The following is a 17,165-nucleotide window of genomic DNA, read 5'->3' on the forward strand; positions in this document are numbered from 1 at the left end:
AGACGGCCTTTCGCAGTTTAACGATTCGTATTTTTGACAAATGAATCATTTCAAACAAAATATGAAGGAACAACATTTCTTCAACACTTACATAAAATTTCAACAAAACATACAACATATGGTATTATCTTTTCTATGACATACATGATAACATACCCGAATCAAAATCATCTGGACACGATTCTACGTTCATAATCCACTGGGGATCGCTGCGCCCTCTCACAACCACGTTACGGGTTAGCAGGCCAACTTCCGCGCTGAAATCAAGATCCCAGCCAGCCACTAGTTCAGAGAGCCCGAGATGAGCGTTGTTTAGTGGGCTGGTGAGTGTGATTGTTTTGTTGTCCACAGCAACCGATAATATAGTCAACTTCTCGCTCTCCGAATAAGAATGAATGCCTCCTGTTGTTGATATTATAATTATGTCACCTTTCCGCCAATTGACTTCGTGTTGCAGAATTATTGTCGTGTTCCCTACATCGACAGATTGTGCCAATTTCGTCCATGTGACGGTTGTACGTTGTCCTGTGTAAAAGTTAACACCACTTTAAACCAATGAAGTTGGTTTGGTTGGTTATGTTTTGTTTAACCATCTATTAACAGATATAATTATAATTTACCCGTGTAATGATATAATGCTGATAAAATGTCACTAACGTTTGATTATAGCCCAATCACAGATAAAATATTTCTTCATTTTGATGTTCAATTATATTTGTCGAGTATGATAAGAACACGTTGAACAGTTAAATTGTGTCCAGACGAAGTAGAAATGTAACAGTTTATCACTGAGTAACTTGCCATGTCGTAAAAAGTGAAGGCCCCAAATGAACTGAAGCCCAATACTTTTGACGACTGGACAATAATGAAGATAATAAAATAAAAAAAAATTAAATTAGGTAAATGACATTCATATGTAGAAAGAAGCAAATAATGATAGATCTGATTTTGACATTCACATATTAATTTAATATACAGGCAAATATTATATTCAATCATAAACAGATTGTATACACAGTAACAAAGATATTAAAAGTATACGTATGTTAACGTCAATACTTTACTTCGTTATATCCACACGTCACTTGTTGGTTCGGGAAAAAATACTGCAATACGTGGAACCCCTATATTATTTTTCGTTCCTCCTCCTTCCTCTAATCATTAACATTAAATGCAACATGTTTAGACGACTCTTTGTTAAGTATCTCTACCTGCATCGTCATGACCGCTGATGCTCTTGTTGCAATAATATTACTGTAGATATTACGCGCAGAAATTAACGGAATTGTTCCATTGATGAAATACTGATATAAATAGGAGGGAGGAGACAAAAGAGGAAATCTATAAAAAATAACATTTATTAGTGTCTTTATTTAAATGTTCAAAAAGTGAGGCCAGCACTTCCATATTGTACAAGCAGATGGGTGTATCAAACGGCATTACCTGTTACTTACACGTTAACGGGTACATATTTTGTATCGTTAGACAACTGTGAAGAAATTGTGATATTTACATATTCCCGGTAATCGCAATGAGTAGTAATTGGATATCTAAGCCATGTTGTCTATGTTTCATACATCGAATAGATCAGAATAATATCACCAATAGAATAGTGTATACCATGTATATTCGACTGATGTTAAAACCACTAAAGCATTTAGTTTTTCATTTTAATTTCGATTGCAAGATGTGAAGTTCTTTTATTTTGAATAAATAATATAAATGAAAAAAAATATCCGATATTTTTTCTAGTTTGTAAAATCGTCTTCAAGTCGTCGGTGTTCTATCATGATCATACCGTGTAGGTCCAGTGTGCCCTCCCGAACAGCGAGCGACTTTGTTCCATATACCGGTAGCTCCTTGGATCGATGGTGACCATGTAATGTTATAATAGCCTTGTGTTTAAATGGTTCAGCTTCTGTACCAACCTTTAACAAACATTTGATTTATTATTCATTGAAACTATCCTATATATGGTGTTTGAAGGTCCCGAAGTTATCTCTTTCTGCCAGTCTCTGTCGCTCTTTAATAAATCACTCCCAATCTATTTCTTTATACAAACACTCCCAATATATCTCTATAAAAACACTCACAGGCTATCTCTTTATACAAACACTCCTAGTCTATCTCTTTATACAAACACTCCCATTATCTCTGTATAAAAACACTCCTAGTCTATTTCTTTATGAAAACAAACACCACAATAAAAGCAACAAAACGTAACAAAATTGGAAGTTTTTCCCTGTATTAATTTACAAGTTTTTTTAACATGAAATACAAATTTTCTCAAATAAAGTGATACCTGTAGTAGACCACCATCTGTTATCAGTATGTTTTCTGCCTGCAGTTCCACATTTGCTTCATCAAATACAAGCTCTCCTCCTGCAATATGAGTATGTTTCCCTTATTTGCAAGGCATATTGTGTAAACATTTGTCTATTGTAAAACATTATCTGCATGTTATTTTTGAGACTTTTAAACATATTTGAACAGGAAAATTACATCAATACATTCGATTTATTGAACGAAAAGTTGCCATATTGGGTCTTACCTTGTATAACCAGCATCTTGAGGACCGGTGTATTGGTATCAAACAAAATTGTCTGACCCTTTTGGATGACCACGATGTCTCCAGCCTTGGGCAGACCAAGTGCCTGTCCTCCCCATGTATACACAGAAGACCACACGTCGACAAAGTGGAATCTCGCATTGTTCTATTAGAAGGAAAATACATTTACGTATGGATACTACTTTATGTATTACGATCTTGATTGCATAAGGTATGTTAAACTGTTAACTTCAATGTGCTATTAGTAAATTGTCCCTTATGTTCGAAATATTGTTTTTTTTATTAAAAAGGTTACAGTTAAGTATATATTTTATGTTATTTATGTTGATAAAAAAAAATCTACCTGTTTGCAATTATTTGTGTAATGTAAGAAATGTTGAAGCAAGATCCGAAGATCCAATACTGTTTTTTATCCTGTATGTATGTAATTTGTGTATATAAGGAAGTAGTATAAATGAGACGGCATTTTGCTTTGACAGGGTGAATTAAATGCACAAATCTTAATCTAATTTTGCAAATATGACACAACTTTGACAGAATACATTCTTTTTTATTTGACAAAAATATCACCAGGAAAACAGAGGGCTAGGTGATTTATATGGTTCTAAATGTTTCTGTTTCAAATTATCGATGTTAAATAATTATAGAAGGTAATGCTTACGAATCTGATAAAGTGGAGACTATTTAGTAAGAATCTAGTTTTCTGAGTTATTCATTATAATTAATATGTTTAATTCAGGCATTAACTTTTTTACTCGTAATTGTTACGGATTGTCCGTGTCTTTTATAGAAAAAAAAACGTTTTAGGATCTCTGTAAATACCGCGAAATCACGGGAAATGAGTTGCAAATATTTTTCACTACATCTTAAATAACACTTATTCTGGAATTTACTAGTGACATAGTCCACATCGATTGCAGTCGACGTTGTTCCGAAGTTAAAAGTATATGAAGAATATGTATCAATTTTTGTATCGATATAATTGTATTAAAATGTTATCAACATTCAAATGACAAATTCAATATACTATCTTTAAAGTGAAAGACATTTTAGCTGTACATAAATTATGTCTTAAAATTATTTCTCAGTATATTGTCAGACTACGGTGATAGATTGGAGTGTGTGTGATGTTTTATTATATTTCAACGCTTTGATACCCGAATAAAGAACAAAATGAACCTTTTGTAATGGTGTTTTAGAATTACGGATACATGAAAAAACAAACACTAATACGAGCATAACATGACAATCTTTGTATCATTCAAGTTTTAGGGCTAGGTAATACCTCCTTTGCCTTTCCATTACAGCCTGTCTCCAGTCTGACAGCAGCCCTCTCCGACCTCGAATGAGCCTCTGTTACACACACTACCCGTGTGTTTGTCCATGACGTAATGTTACACAAGGTTCCAGCAATCGTCACTGAAGACGTGCAGCCAAACGTTGTATCTTCTGTTAATCTAAAAATAAAACTTCAAGTAAAACCTGTATTTCCTTCAAACAAAACCTATTTAATACAAGTCGTAACACATTTCTAAAAGATACGTTTTATGACTATTTCGCTACGTGTGGAATATATATATATATATCATTATTAGCTTATTCATAGTATACAACAAACGCGAGGGCCGGCAAGGGAAGCATATCTCCCGAATAAAAACATGTAATTGAATAGCTATTGATGGATTTTGTTCAGAAATAGCAGGAATCTTGTGCATTAATCTGTACAACCTGTGTTACGATGTATTAATGTGGATATGCTATCCATTCTCTGCATATGAAGCACAGCTTTATGATCGGAACAAACACAACAAAGCACATTCCGATCTTAAGCAACAACGACCTTGGCCTCTTGATCAATAGGATTATTTATATCGTTAAGGGCGACCAACATAACAAATTTGAACTTCAGCCTTAATATGATCATTCGTGATCAAGTTGTCATCCGGACAAGTAGATTGTTTTATTTAGCAACGGTGACCTTAACCTCTGGCGAACAATTTCGAAAGTCAGTATTGTTTTTGCATGCACTTGGGCACTCAACACACACACATGTCGTCAGATATATATGCCAATTTGCATGCTTATCCCAAAATGCAAAAATATGCAAAAATCAGCACATAATCATTGGGAATAGGCACAACAATTGCTAGAACAATGGCATGGGTTAATTCTTATGACTAAAACAGATGATTTCCTTAAGACTTGGAGACTTAAAATTACCAGCAAATAAAACTATATATAATCCATTAATCATTTGAGTGTTGTTGTTGTGGCAAGTATCCTTTTTAAGTAAGAAAACAGATCAGGACCTTGAACTTACTTCAGCAACAGGTGCTCAGCACATATTATTTGAAACATATGATATACAATATAAACTGTTTATATCTTACTAATACTTGTAGCATATAAAGGTTGTCCTTCACTGTTTTATTCACCTAAGCTAGAGAGTAATTCAGTTATAAAGTTGGAGTGTGTCGAGAAGCCATAACTCAGAATAATACAAAAAGGAATGTTACTTGTGTAGTGAATATCATTTTATGTAAGTGTACTTAAAAAAAGATTTATTTTTTTTTGTTGTTGTTTAGGCTCATTTTGAAAGCAGCAAACTACATTTGTCATTTACCCCTTTTTTCTCCCTAAAAACCCACTTTTTGTCGAATGTTTACCCTAGTTTTCGCACATATATTCCAATAGGATATCTTTGAAAAATTACGGAGATGAAAATCTGGATAGACCGGGGCCAAAACAAGGGCCTTTTAGAAAATCATCCTTTATAATTGTTACCCGAAATTTGATCCCGATATCGTTATGCGGGTTCCACCTTGGGTGCCTCCACGTTTAGGTGTGACGTCATCAATGACTGGCGTTAAAACTGGATCGTAAGTGTAAGCATCCGCTAGTGTTTCAGTCACGTTGTTAACCGTTACATGAACGCTGCAATTCTTAAGTGAGGAATCTTTAAAATAAGAGCATTGAATGGTATTTAGAAACAACGTGTCATCTTTCCTAAATTTGGTATTAAAAATAACAAATATAAGCTGTAGAAACATGATTAATAGGAGGTATTAAGGACCTCACTCCCTTCGTTATACACATGTATGAACTTAGACAGATCGTTAAAAAACATTATGTGTAATTTGTTTCAATAATTTGATGAGAAATGAAAATATTTGTTGAGTAAATAAACAATCTGTATTTGCATTTTTAACTGCTGAAATTGTTTCTAAAAAAATCGACCAAAATAAGGTGAAAACATTAAAATTTGAATAAAATGATTTTTTGGGTGTTTTTTGTTAATGAGCTTAGATTTCATAAAATTATCTCCTTAGGGTTGAATAACCATGGTGTGTAAAAGTCAAGGGATTCTACTGGTTAATTACGAAAAGGTGCAGCCTCCTTAACATATTTAAATATTCCTTATGACGTAATCAGTGTTATTTAAAAGTTTGTTTACTTTTGTTCGGTTTATTTGATGCTATTTTACTCCAATGTCCTTTTTGGCACTACTAACGTTCAGACATTTAATACATCGTGGCCTTGTATAAAGATTCCATATCGATGAAACTTAATTACCTTATAAATAAATTTATCTCCGATCTTAATGTATACTAAAGTTTCATTACATATACCAAGCAATATTTATTTACCTGGCAAGGATGGCGTATGACAAACATATTGCATAGACTCTGTTGTGTTCCTCTCCGATATGTTGCAGATACGATCACATATAGTAACCATCATGTTATCGTCAAATCCGGTACCGAGTATTGTGACAGTCTGGTCCCCGCCTACACTACCTGTGAAACAGTAAGGGAATAATACGTACTTATTGTCTAACATAGTAGAAGTGCAGTTACTTGTGATTGTTACTGTGTGGTCCCAACCTAAACTTCCTGAGAAACATTATGGTAAAACGAAATCTATAATGTATACCAAATATTTACCTAAGAAAACGGATTGCAATAATTTGCTGCAATACTATTGACAGTTTTAACTAGTCTCGAATCTGATTCTATCAAATAGCAATGTGAAAAGGACAAGATGTTGTCGTCAAAGTTATCATTCTCCAATTAATGTTAATTAATCTTACCCGATCTTGGTGTAATGTCCTTTACCGACATGCTGAACGTAAATGTTGCATCTGCATTTGAATTCCCTAAACCATGCACATTTACGCATATGTTGTATTTTCCCGCGCGGTTCTCCCCGACAGTACAGTTTATTTCCGTTTCATTTACTGCAGTTATTTCACAATTTGTCTCCCCTACAAACACACTTGTATGGTTCAATATTGTTCCTAGATTGTAGCCGGAGATAGTGATGTTTTCCCCACTCGTCCCAGACGAAGGATATACAGTAATTATTCTAGGAGAAGCATCTTCAGAATATGTAAAAGCTTGTTCGGGATATGGGTGTCCATCCGACCGGATAGTAAGCACTGCATTGCCAATAGCGTGGACTTCAGTTGTGCAAACAACGGACGACACGGTTCTGTGTAGCACTAAACATGGCGTTCCGTCGATGTCAATAGTTACGTCAGAATGAAAGCCATTTCCGGTTACAGTGATGTCAGTTCCCCCGTATTTACTTCCTTTGTCGGGCGATATATTCTGTACACTGGCTATACTTGCGACAGTAACAGGTCCATTGATTTCACGAGCTCTACCTTTATGCGATATATGTACCACTACTGTATTGGAACCAAGAGGTAAATTGTTTAATAAACAAGTGATGTTTGAATCTGATACATCAGTAATAGCACAATGGTGGTGTTCTGAAGACGTCATAACCACAGATACACTTGTGTTGTCATCGCCAAAACCTGTACCGACAATTGTGACGCTGGTTGTGTTTTCACCTGTTATTGACTTAGGACTGACATCAGTTACTGTCGGGGTCAGCAAGTCATCGTAAACGAATTGACACGATTTATTGCATTCCGCCCGAATCCTTGTGTTTCCGGCGGCTGGGATAATGACGGATATTTCCCGTTGCCCTCTAGAAGACATTGGTGTAAGGCATATTATTTTTGTGTAAGAACTTGATACAATGTCACAATGATAACCGCCGACATTGACTTCAGATCTGATACTTCCCATCCTTTCTTCAAATCCAGTTCCCGATATTGTTAGTCGTGTATAACCTCCAAGAGATCCGTTGTTTGGAGAAATAATATTTATTACTGGAAACAATGCAAATGTTTTTGAAATTTCTGCTTCCACATTGACATGGGCATAACCAAGATTGTTCACAAGAACGTCTATATATTGCGGCCGACCGATTCTTGGTTTGTTTTCAGGATCAATGCTGCATGCCAGAGATGATACTGAACTGTAAGATGCTTTGCATATATAATCTCCGAACGTTACATTATTTGAGCTACTTTTATCTGAGAACCCGTTACCCGATATAAGTATTTCGTCATTAGTAGTACCGTTCTGTCGACTTATGCTATCGATGACTGGTGTTCTGCATGTCCAGAATGCGAACTGAAATTTTGTGTGATTTGATGAATCCACCGGTAGAGGATCAGAACAGTTATATCTGCCTACCGTTGTATCGCAACATGTCGTGGTATCTAAAATTTAAAAAAATAAATTCGACTGTAATAAAACCAAAACATCCCTCACTGAATGTCTGCTATTTAATAACCATTAACAGTCTAGTAGGGATTGTTTTATTGATTCTGTTCTAATGGTATCCAATACTATTGCAGCAAACAGCAATAATAATCCTGTGATTAACATATTTAAAAATAGACCTCAAGCACATAGGATGAATGACACTTTCGTACAAAACATTTTCCTGAACAAAATTGAACTTATTGTTTTCCCTTTCTTAAAAATTGTTTAAAGAATTACGAGTTTGTTGAGTCAAAACAGGTTTAAAATAGAGTCGACATCGGTTGTATAATATATATGTTTGTTGTAAAATTATCAAAGTAAAATCAGGTAAATTATCAAATCAGCATCAGGTAGACTTTTTCTTTACAAGACCGAAAAAATATTTTGCGCAGCAATTATAATCGTTGAAATACCAGCAATGCATCGATACTGAAAAACATTGTAAGCACAATTAGACAAGAGACATTAAAAGCCCTTAATAACATAAATAAACTAGCTAGGTTATTGGTTTGATTATAATATTAAACAATACATTTGATTACACAACACAAACCTGGTATGGAGGTGCTGTCTGTTACGTTATACGTAGCCTCGAAATGACCATGTGTGACACTGACATCAGCGAGGAAGGACGGACCGTCTACAACTTCGACAGATCCGTAGAACCACGTGATACTGTATTCATCAATTATTCCACTCCAGTAGTAAAATTTGCCGGCCTTACTGAACTCACGGGAATACGATCCTGTATTTCATATACAAATATCATTTTAATTTCAATTCCATTCCCCAGAAACAAAACAATATTTTAAGATTAGAATACAACTTAAACTTGCGTACGATGGACGAACGGTGTGCAATGACAATCGTGTTTTATATAAAAATGAAATGGCTTTAACATTAAAAACGATTTCATTTTTCATTTCCAAACTATAATATATTGATTTTGGAACTGTGGGGTTTTTTTTGGTACATTTATTTAGTTAAAAAATCTGTGTTTTCTTGACACAAATTGATATTTTTCTCATACACACATCGGCACGGAAACATGCAAATATAAAGGTGAACCTAGGAGCCTCGCGTTACCAGGGGTATGACTATCCAGAAATTACATATCTACAATATTACTTACAATCTACCTTATTTACAATCTTCCGGACTTTTTTAAATTCGTGAAATGTATCAACCAATTATATCAAAATTGCACATTTTTGCGGATATAACCGCACAAAGGGAACGAACAATTTCTGAAACGTACGATTATGCGCACCATATGGGGACGATGTCTGTAAGATGTGCGCACTTTGTTTTTGGTGCTTTGTACGGTCACACAATTGTATTAATGACTGTTTAGTTATATGGATGCTATCAGATAGCAAAATAACTCGCAGATACCTGTAGATGAACCAGCACCACTTGTAAACCCTCCAGACTTTCCATATTTTGTAGTCATGTTGTAAGTTTCTTCAACCTTTGGTTTCATTGTCGTGATGTAGAACGGGAAGTCCCAGTCCCAGCGCACGATGTCGCCTACCAGGACCTTTATATGCTGTGGACTCCAGTAGTAGTACTTCCCAAAAGCTTGACACATAAATGAGAATGTAACGTATTTCTTTTCATTTTACATACTAAAATATTGATTACAGGGACATAAAATTGACAAAATGTGAAACGTTGTTTGGTAAAAGAACATCATTGTCGGCACTTGATTATTCTTTGTAAGCTTATCGGGCGGATGTGCCTTATTTTTGTAGTGATTTTTTGTGGGTGTCATAAAACAACTACTCCTCATATAACCCACATATGGAATACACATATAAATAGTTTATAAACTTACATGGATGGTTACCGTGGTTGTTTACTCTATGTATTGTGCGCGTTCTTGTAATCTTGCAAATTATAAAACTACCATTCGTTGTTGTTACGTCACAGTCGTGGTTTCCGACCTTGACTTTGGTCAGCGATGTGAATCCCTGTCCCTCCAGTGTGAGGCTGGTGCCGCCGAACAGAGAACCACTAAGTGGATTGACACTGGTTAGTTCTAAGACGCATGTGATCGAAGGCAGTTTGTTTTTCCTGGAAAAAGTGACAAGGATTACTTTTGGGGTGATTAGGACATGTTATAATATAATGTACATCTATTATTTCAAATAGATTAGAAGTTAAAATAATTCCTGCAGTCATAAGCCTTGTACCATATATAAAAGATCATCTTCATATTTTGTAATTTGCTTCATTGTTGCCTATTGTTGTTCCACGTACAATGTCATGCCTGCTCCGTTGTCTCCCGCTATGACTTTTACGTGATGACTTCCTGGAGAACAGGGAGGTAATTCCGCCGTCACGTAGGTGTTGTTATAGAAGGTAATGTTGATTTCGGTTCTGCCTACCAACAACGTTAGATTGTCACCCATCTGAAAGCCATCACCATCAATGATAAGTGTGTCTCCACCTGAAAATGCATTGTATACAGTAATATGTATTACATAGGTTGTAATACGTTTTACTCCATCTGCAATTTTGTTTTGGGTTCGTATGAACGGAAACAGCGCAAAGTGAAAGTACTGCTAAGTGACATAAGAAATTAAAGATGTCTAAAGTGTTGATTTCGAGGCAGCAATTCAAGTTTGGTTCTTCAACATACAAACACATACACTTGGTTTATAATCATAATGAAAAGCCTGCAGTAAAAGATTTTTGTCTCCACTTAATGATTTCACTAAATAATAAATCTGTCTATCAAAGTATAGACCACGGCCGAAGTGCACTCTGGATAAACCGCGAAAGTAAAGAGATAGAACAATATGTGTGACATTTGCCTGAACAACAAAATAGTATTCTCATAAATGGCGCAATGATGTTTATTTTGTCCTAGTGTGCGACGTCATCAACATATGTTCTCATTTTTCAGTCTATCAAAAACATAGAAATTAATCTTGTGTATACATACGCCAGATCTTCTCTCCACACTATTCGTTACTTGTTGCTTCTATTCCTTTGTTTGAACACCTACTGTTTTAATCATTTTTCTCCGTTTATCTTTTGTTTATGACCATAACTGTGGCAAGGGAGTTTAACTCTTCAACAAAATTAGCAAATGCAAAGAAAATTAAACCTGATACTCCTGGTAAATTGGGCGATATTCCAGTCACTCGAGGCGTCTTTGAATCATCATAGGTAAAATTTGTGTCTGCTGTTAGCTGTAGTTCTCCATTCTGTTCTACTGTGACAGGCACTACTTCGGCAGTACTCTGAAATTGTCGGGTTTATGAGTTAAATGCCAGCAAAAATACTACACCTGAACTATATTTTTTATTAATCGGCAATTTATGTCAGGTAGTAATTTTATCAAAAGATAGAATATATAGCTTTTAAGAAATTAGAGCGTACACCCATATGTTATAGACTTGTTTACGACAGAAGAAAAATGACAATTGTCTTTCAATGCGTTTAATAAAAGTAATGACAACTGTATTTAATATGCAAAGTTATTATAATCGCTTAATGAAATATCTCAAAATATAGTGTCTTATCCCTATTAATGCTAACCTCTTAATTCAGAAGATGGATTAACCATAATGAAATTGTTTAGTTTATCTAGTAAATGGTATTTTGGCTGAAAATACATCTATTATTTCAGGTCCTGTAATTAGTTACTCTAAACTTCAAGAATTACTGGAAGAAATAAAATACCGTGGATGGCACTAAGCAGACAATGTTGGTTGTTGACACAGACTGTACATCGCACGTCTTAGCTCCCAATTTCACGGACGAATTCCTATTGAATCCACTCCCAGTGATAGACAGTTTCACAGAACCTTGATTTTTAAATATATCTGATTTATTCTTTGCGACCACATTTTGTTTAACTTTTATTTTCATTATTAATTTTCTACTTCGACGACAGAAAATATAAGAAATAGAAAACGAATAATATATTGGGGAAAAACTATTGCTACTATGGCTATTTTGTTGCTTTTAACATAGATATAAGGGTAAACTTATAACCCACAGTTGCGCTCCTATTTAACATTTATTCAAAACATGGAATCAAAAACAAATGTTATCAGCATTTCGAGACCAGTATTGTGTGAGTAAGGTCGACTGAAGGACGGGCAACCCAATCTGTATTATGATTTAATCCAAACAATTATAATTTCTATACCTCCCATTCCGCTTCTTGTTGGGTTGACACCGTCGATTTGTGTATTGAAGGAGATTGTGAGATTGCCGTCTCTAGACTTTGCTATTCCGCTTCCTAATACATTTACGACCACAATGTGCTCGCCACTAGGTATGCTGTCAATATCACACGTGATCGTTGAATTAGTTGCCATAGTGACGTTACAAACGACCCCTTTTATCGTCACATTATTGTTATTTGGGATGTCGCTAAATCCGCTGCCAGATATCTGGATCTTCGTATGCGATATACCTGTGACAAAGAAAGAGGATGCATATAAGTTCAATATTTGTAAATGTCATTACCACCAGCAGCAACAGTATATCACCAGCATCAAAACACCAGCAACTTCATCAGAAAAAGAGCAATATCATTGGAACACCAGCAGCAGCATCATAATACAAGCAACATCATCAGAACACCACCAGAAAACGTGTAACTGAGCACAAGCAACAGCACCAGATCACTAACATCACCGCCTCAGCCAACGCTACCATCATTACCAAATGAATTGGAATGTTTAAAAAATGTAAACATGCAAGAGGTTCAATGGACCTGAATCGCTCACCCGGTATTGTTCTTACACTTATAATATTAAAAGTGGAATAAAATACAGTTTCAGGCAAAATACCAGTGTTTGATTCAATAGAATATATTAAAAGATTTAAATATGTGATATATGTTACCGTGAAAGTCAGGCAAGAACATTAAGTTGAACAGAATTTATAGCCTTTCATACAAGCATGCTTCTGGCAAAATATCAATGCCCTGGAGATTTAGATTATTAATAAGTTCAGACTCCTGTGATCTTAGAATTATAATCAAGGTAATTCATTTTAACATAATTGGTAGCCATTCTTCACAGCATGCAAATGGCCAAATATCGACACTCTAGGCATCTTGGATATTAAGAAGAAGTTGTTTAAAGGTTTTAAACATACTCGACCCATCTGACCTTGAATATAAGTCAAGGTCATTTATTTGAACAAACTTGGTAGCTCTTCATCCCAACATGTAACTGACCAAATATCATCACCCTAGCCCTCTTGGTTATTCAAAGAAATTGTTCAAAGGTTTTGACCCCTGTGACATAGGATACAACTTAAGGTCATTCAATTTAACAAACTAGGAAGCCTTTCTTCTCAGTATGTTACTAGCCAAATAGCATCACCCTATGACTCTTGGTTATTCAGAAGAAGTTGTTTAAATGATTTTGATACATTTGATCCCTGTGACCTTGAATATAAGTCAAGGTCATTTATTTGAACAAATTTTGAAGCCGTTCATCCCATCATGCCTTTTGGTTCACGAGAAAAGGTTGTTTTAAGTAAAAAGTTGACGCCGCACCATGGGATAAGCACCTGCCCGACGGACAGGTGAACTTACGAAAGGCTGGCTGGTGTTTTTTTGAACACAAACAGGAACTGAAAACCTAATATTCGACCTTCGAAAACGTGTTTTCTTTGTCAAGCAATGATTGTAAATGACCGGTGTCCCGCCTCTAAACCGCTGCAATAACTCGCCACGGCACAGTGTGCTGAATCAGTAATGTCAGCTGTCGAAAATCATAGCGACATTTCGCCAAGTAGCATTATAGTACTGCAGGCAGGCCGGGGAAACAGTTAACATGTTTACCTTTCCGCCCCTGAAGTTTTAAACTCCTGTTTGTGTTATAACTAAGCCTTTATTATTAATACCAAACTGATAAATATTTTTGCTTTTCCTGAATACCTGAAATGAATATTTAGAATGCATGTACTGGCGCATATTTGACCAAGTAAATAAATATTATCATGCATTGTGTCAGGCTTATACTTAAGAAAACCTACTCTTCATCTCACCTGAATTTATGTGAATTTAATAGAATCTTTAATCAGTAAGTATAATTGTAGTTACCTTGTACACGCGTCACGTTGTCCAAGACAGGTGTTTTACTAGGCAACCACTCGAACGTACAGCTTCCGGTGCATTTTGATGCAACGTCATTTATACTAACAGTGACCTGGAATGTGACAAGGAAATGACAACTCAAGTAGGTCATTTTCTATAAATGAAGTATATCTAACATCCATAACTAGGGAACCACGTTGCTTCAATGTTGATGCATGTTTCCTTAATAAATACTGGCATTTTACCCGCATTCATGTAACCATTTCTTAACCGATAAAAGTCTTATACAATATCACGTAATCGTTATACATTGACAACGACGTTATTGTGACCTACTGGGGTCATGTGCACTTTAAGTCATGTGACCGAAAATAAGCAACATCAACAAAAATCAATATCAAAGTTGGCCAAATGCACAATTTAATTGGCATTATTGTAATTCTGTTCTTATATTACTGAACACAGCTTAGTCTAAACCATGCACAAAAGCACCATACTTCTTAACAATTTCTTTGTTTTGCTCCAAAAATATTGAAAAAATAAACTGTCCAAACGAAGTAAAGGCAATAATTCCGTGAAAATGCGTTAATTTGTCGTTCTTGCATTTATTCTCTGAATTTGAAATTATGTTTCATAATTGTTTACCTAGTTTATAAGGGTGCACTGGGGATAGACTCTGATTTGTTTGCTTCCCGAGTCAGTTGAATTCGTCTATGTTATATAATTATATGTATATGGCAACGCATTATGCAGAACAAATCTGCAATTATATTCTTCACTGATTTGTTTCAGAATGCATGGAAAAGTAACAGCGACTTTTAAAACCTCTAATAAGAGTCAATGCGTTACAACATGAGCACAAAGAAAGAACTGTTTATATGGTATACCGCTCTCAAGATTTTAAGACCCTGTCATGCCCAGGGGTGAAGGAAAGGGAAATTCCATCAGATTGTTTCCAAATTTAGTAAAACCCGAGGCTTTTGCCAAATTAAAAAATACCGAGGGTGGAATTTCCCTATCCTTCACCCTTTGGAATGAAAGAGTATTTTTGATCTCATTCAAACTAGTAGAATGAGCTCAGAAACCATCAAAATGCGTTTGGACTGGCTACAATTTTAAAATATCAAATTTTCCACTTTGCTTTTTAGACGAAAACGAAAACGTCGTTTAAGTAACATAAATGTGCAGTGTACACAGTGAGAGTTTCAAATTGTCAGAAAAAAATGGCTTCATTTAAGAAGTTATTATTGCTAATATCCAATAACGAACGCATTTTCGCGAATGTATCATACAATTTCCATGTTTATGTCATATCAAGATGATAAAAATATGGAAACGATATCTGATTTGAAACGCTCATCAATCGAGTAATGTCAACATCGTGACGACATCTATTTAGACATTTGTTGTAAAGATTATTTTCATGAACATTTTTGTTTGTTAAGGATTTAACGTCCTTGCAACATTCATGGTCAACTTGTGTAATATTAACCTCTAAACGTATTGCCGACTTAAAGGAAACCTTTAATTTCTTAGTGTTCGTTATGACACTGTCATCAACATACCTGCGGAGTTTCGTGTGCCGTCATTAGCATTTCTCCATACAGAGGGTCTATGGTGTATTGTCCGTTTTGTATTGTCCAGACGTGTGACTGAACATTGTCACCAGAGACAGTACTCGAATTCATCTGAAAGTCAATAGAACCATAATAACAATTTCGACACGTTTGGTATGTGACTTTAGATACTTGTAGTAAAGTTATTGTATATGCCATTCTGATCAAATGTGTATAATACCCTTGCATTTCACATCTCACCAAATGCCTGGGAGATAAATTGAACACTTTTCAAAAATTGCTAGCGATACATGTAGCAAATATTCAACAAGAAGTTTTATAGAACATCAGTGTTGTAGCTGGTGTTCTATCGACGATTGTGGATTATATCTACATTTACTGAGTGAAAACGTATATTTTACTAAAATTCAGTATATACTCAGCACGAATACCATTATTTTGTTCATCGTATTTTTTAATTCGCAAATCCGATAAAAAGTATAAAGGCTAAACATATCGAACATGTATATCCTTTGATACGTTTTTGCATAACATTTACAATGTTTCATGTTAACTTCAACCCCTTACATAATTTGGTAAGAAATCAAGTGATTAGTTTGTTTGTAGGTTTAACGTCCTTGCAACAGCCAGGGTCATATAAGGAAGGATACCTAAATAGACACCACCTAAAAAAGAAAGTTGATGGTAAAGAAAGAAGATAGGAAAGATAGGAAAAATATCCCAAGTGCTGCAATTGGGGCATGCGATTCATTTTGGTCCCTGACGATATTCATGCAGTGGGACGCAGCAGGTATATTCTTGATTGCTTCAATGTCCCCTAAATAGCAGACAATGAAGATAGAGCAATACCCGGGCCTTTCAGTGAGAGGTTAACATGTACAGTACCACGATCTTGACCGACAACACAGTGTCATGAGTCTGATTTCAAACATAACAAATTCTTACAAAATACATCTCAAGCAAGAATTATTTATAAGTATTACAATATATAAATCTTACGAAATGTTTCTGTTCACATTTGGATTTGAATAACAGGAAACCGGTTAAAAAGGGTATGCAGGCACTTAAGAGAATTTCAAAGCGATATCAAAAGGTTTAAACATAGATATATAATTCATTTAACGTTTAATGCAATTTAACGATGGTTGCGAAGTTGTTCAGAAGAGGCTTTCGATGCAGAATAAATGCCTGTCTATAAGAAGTATCAAATTATATATCATGGGTTGGTTTAATTTTGTTTAACGCTCTATTAACAGCTAATGGCACTTAAGGAAGTACCTTAAAGTGTATGCGTGCTTGCGTGTGGGTATGCAGGAGACAGG

The 17,165-nt window shown here is 35.2% G+C and overlaps 1 protein-coding gene across 1 annotated transcript in view; it reads right to left on the reverse strand.

Annotated features, from left to right (window-relative positions):
• Positions 1-17,165, reverse strand: part of LOC110453557 (fibrocystin-L-like) — a 56,605-nt gene that overhangs the window by 1,025 nt on the left and 38,415 nt on the right. Inside the window, exons 21-37 of the mRNA XM_021502533.1 lie at positions 15,832-15,954; positions 14,273-14,378; positions 12,359-12,628; positions 11,887-12,011; positions 11,309-11,444; positions 10,456-10,645; positions 10,031-10,269; positions 9,589-9,774; positions 8,747-8,938; positions 6,660-8,147; positions 6,217-6,366; positions 5,354-5,525; positions 3,855-4,026; positions 2,552-2,714; positions 2,303-2,382; positions 1,799-1,928; positions 157-525 (exon numbers count right to left, since the gene is read on the reverse strand). Of these exons, the coding sequence (XP_021358208.1) occupies positions 157-525; positions 1,799-1,928; positions 2,303-2,382; positions 2,552-2,714; positions 3,855-4,026; positions 5,354-5,525; positions 6,217-6,366; positions 6,660-8,147; positions 8,747-8,938; positions 9,589-9,774; positions 10,031-10,269; positions 10,456-10,645; positions 11,309-11,444; positions 11,887-12,011; positions 12,359-12,628; positions 14,273-14,378; positions 15,832-15,954 (4,291 nt within the window). The remainder of the gene's footprint in view (positions 1-156; positions 526-1,798; positions 1,929-2,302; positions 2,383-2,551; positions 2,715-3,854; positions 4,027-5,353; positions 5,526-6,216; positions 6,367-6,659; positions 8,148-8,746; positions 8,939-9,588; positions 9,775-10,030; positions 10,270-10,455; positions 10,646-11,308; positions 11,445-11,886; positions 12,012-12,358; positions 12,629-14,272; positions 14,379-15,831; positions 15,955-17,165) is intronic.

The sequence above is a fragment of the Mizuhopecten yessoensis genome, unplaced genomic scaffold (genome assembly GCF_002113885.1).
Source record: "Mizuhopecten yessoensis strain PY_sf001 unplaced genomic scaffold, ASM211388v2 scaffold7453, whole genome shotgun sequence".
Lineage (NCBI taxonomy): Eukaryota > Metazoa > Mollusca > Bivalvia > Pectinida > Pectinidae > Mizuhopecten > Mizuhopecten yessoensis.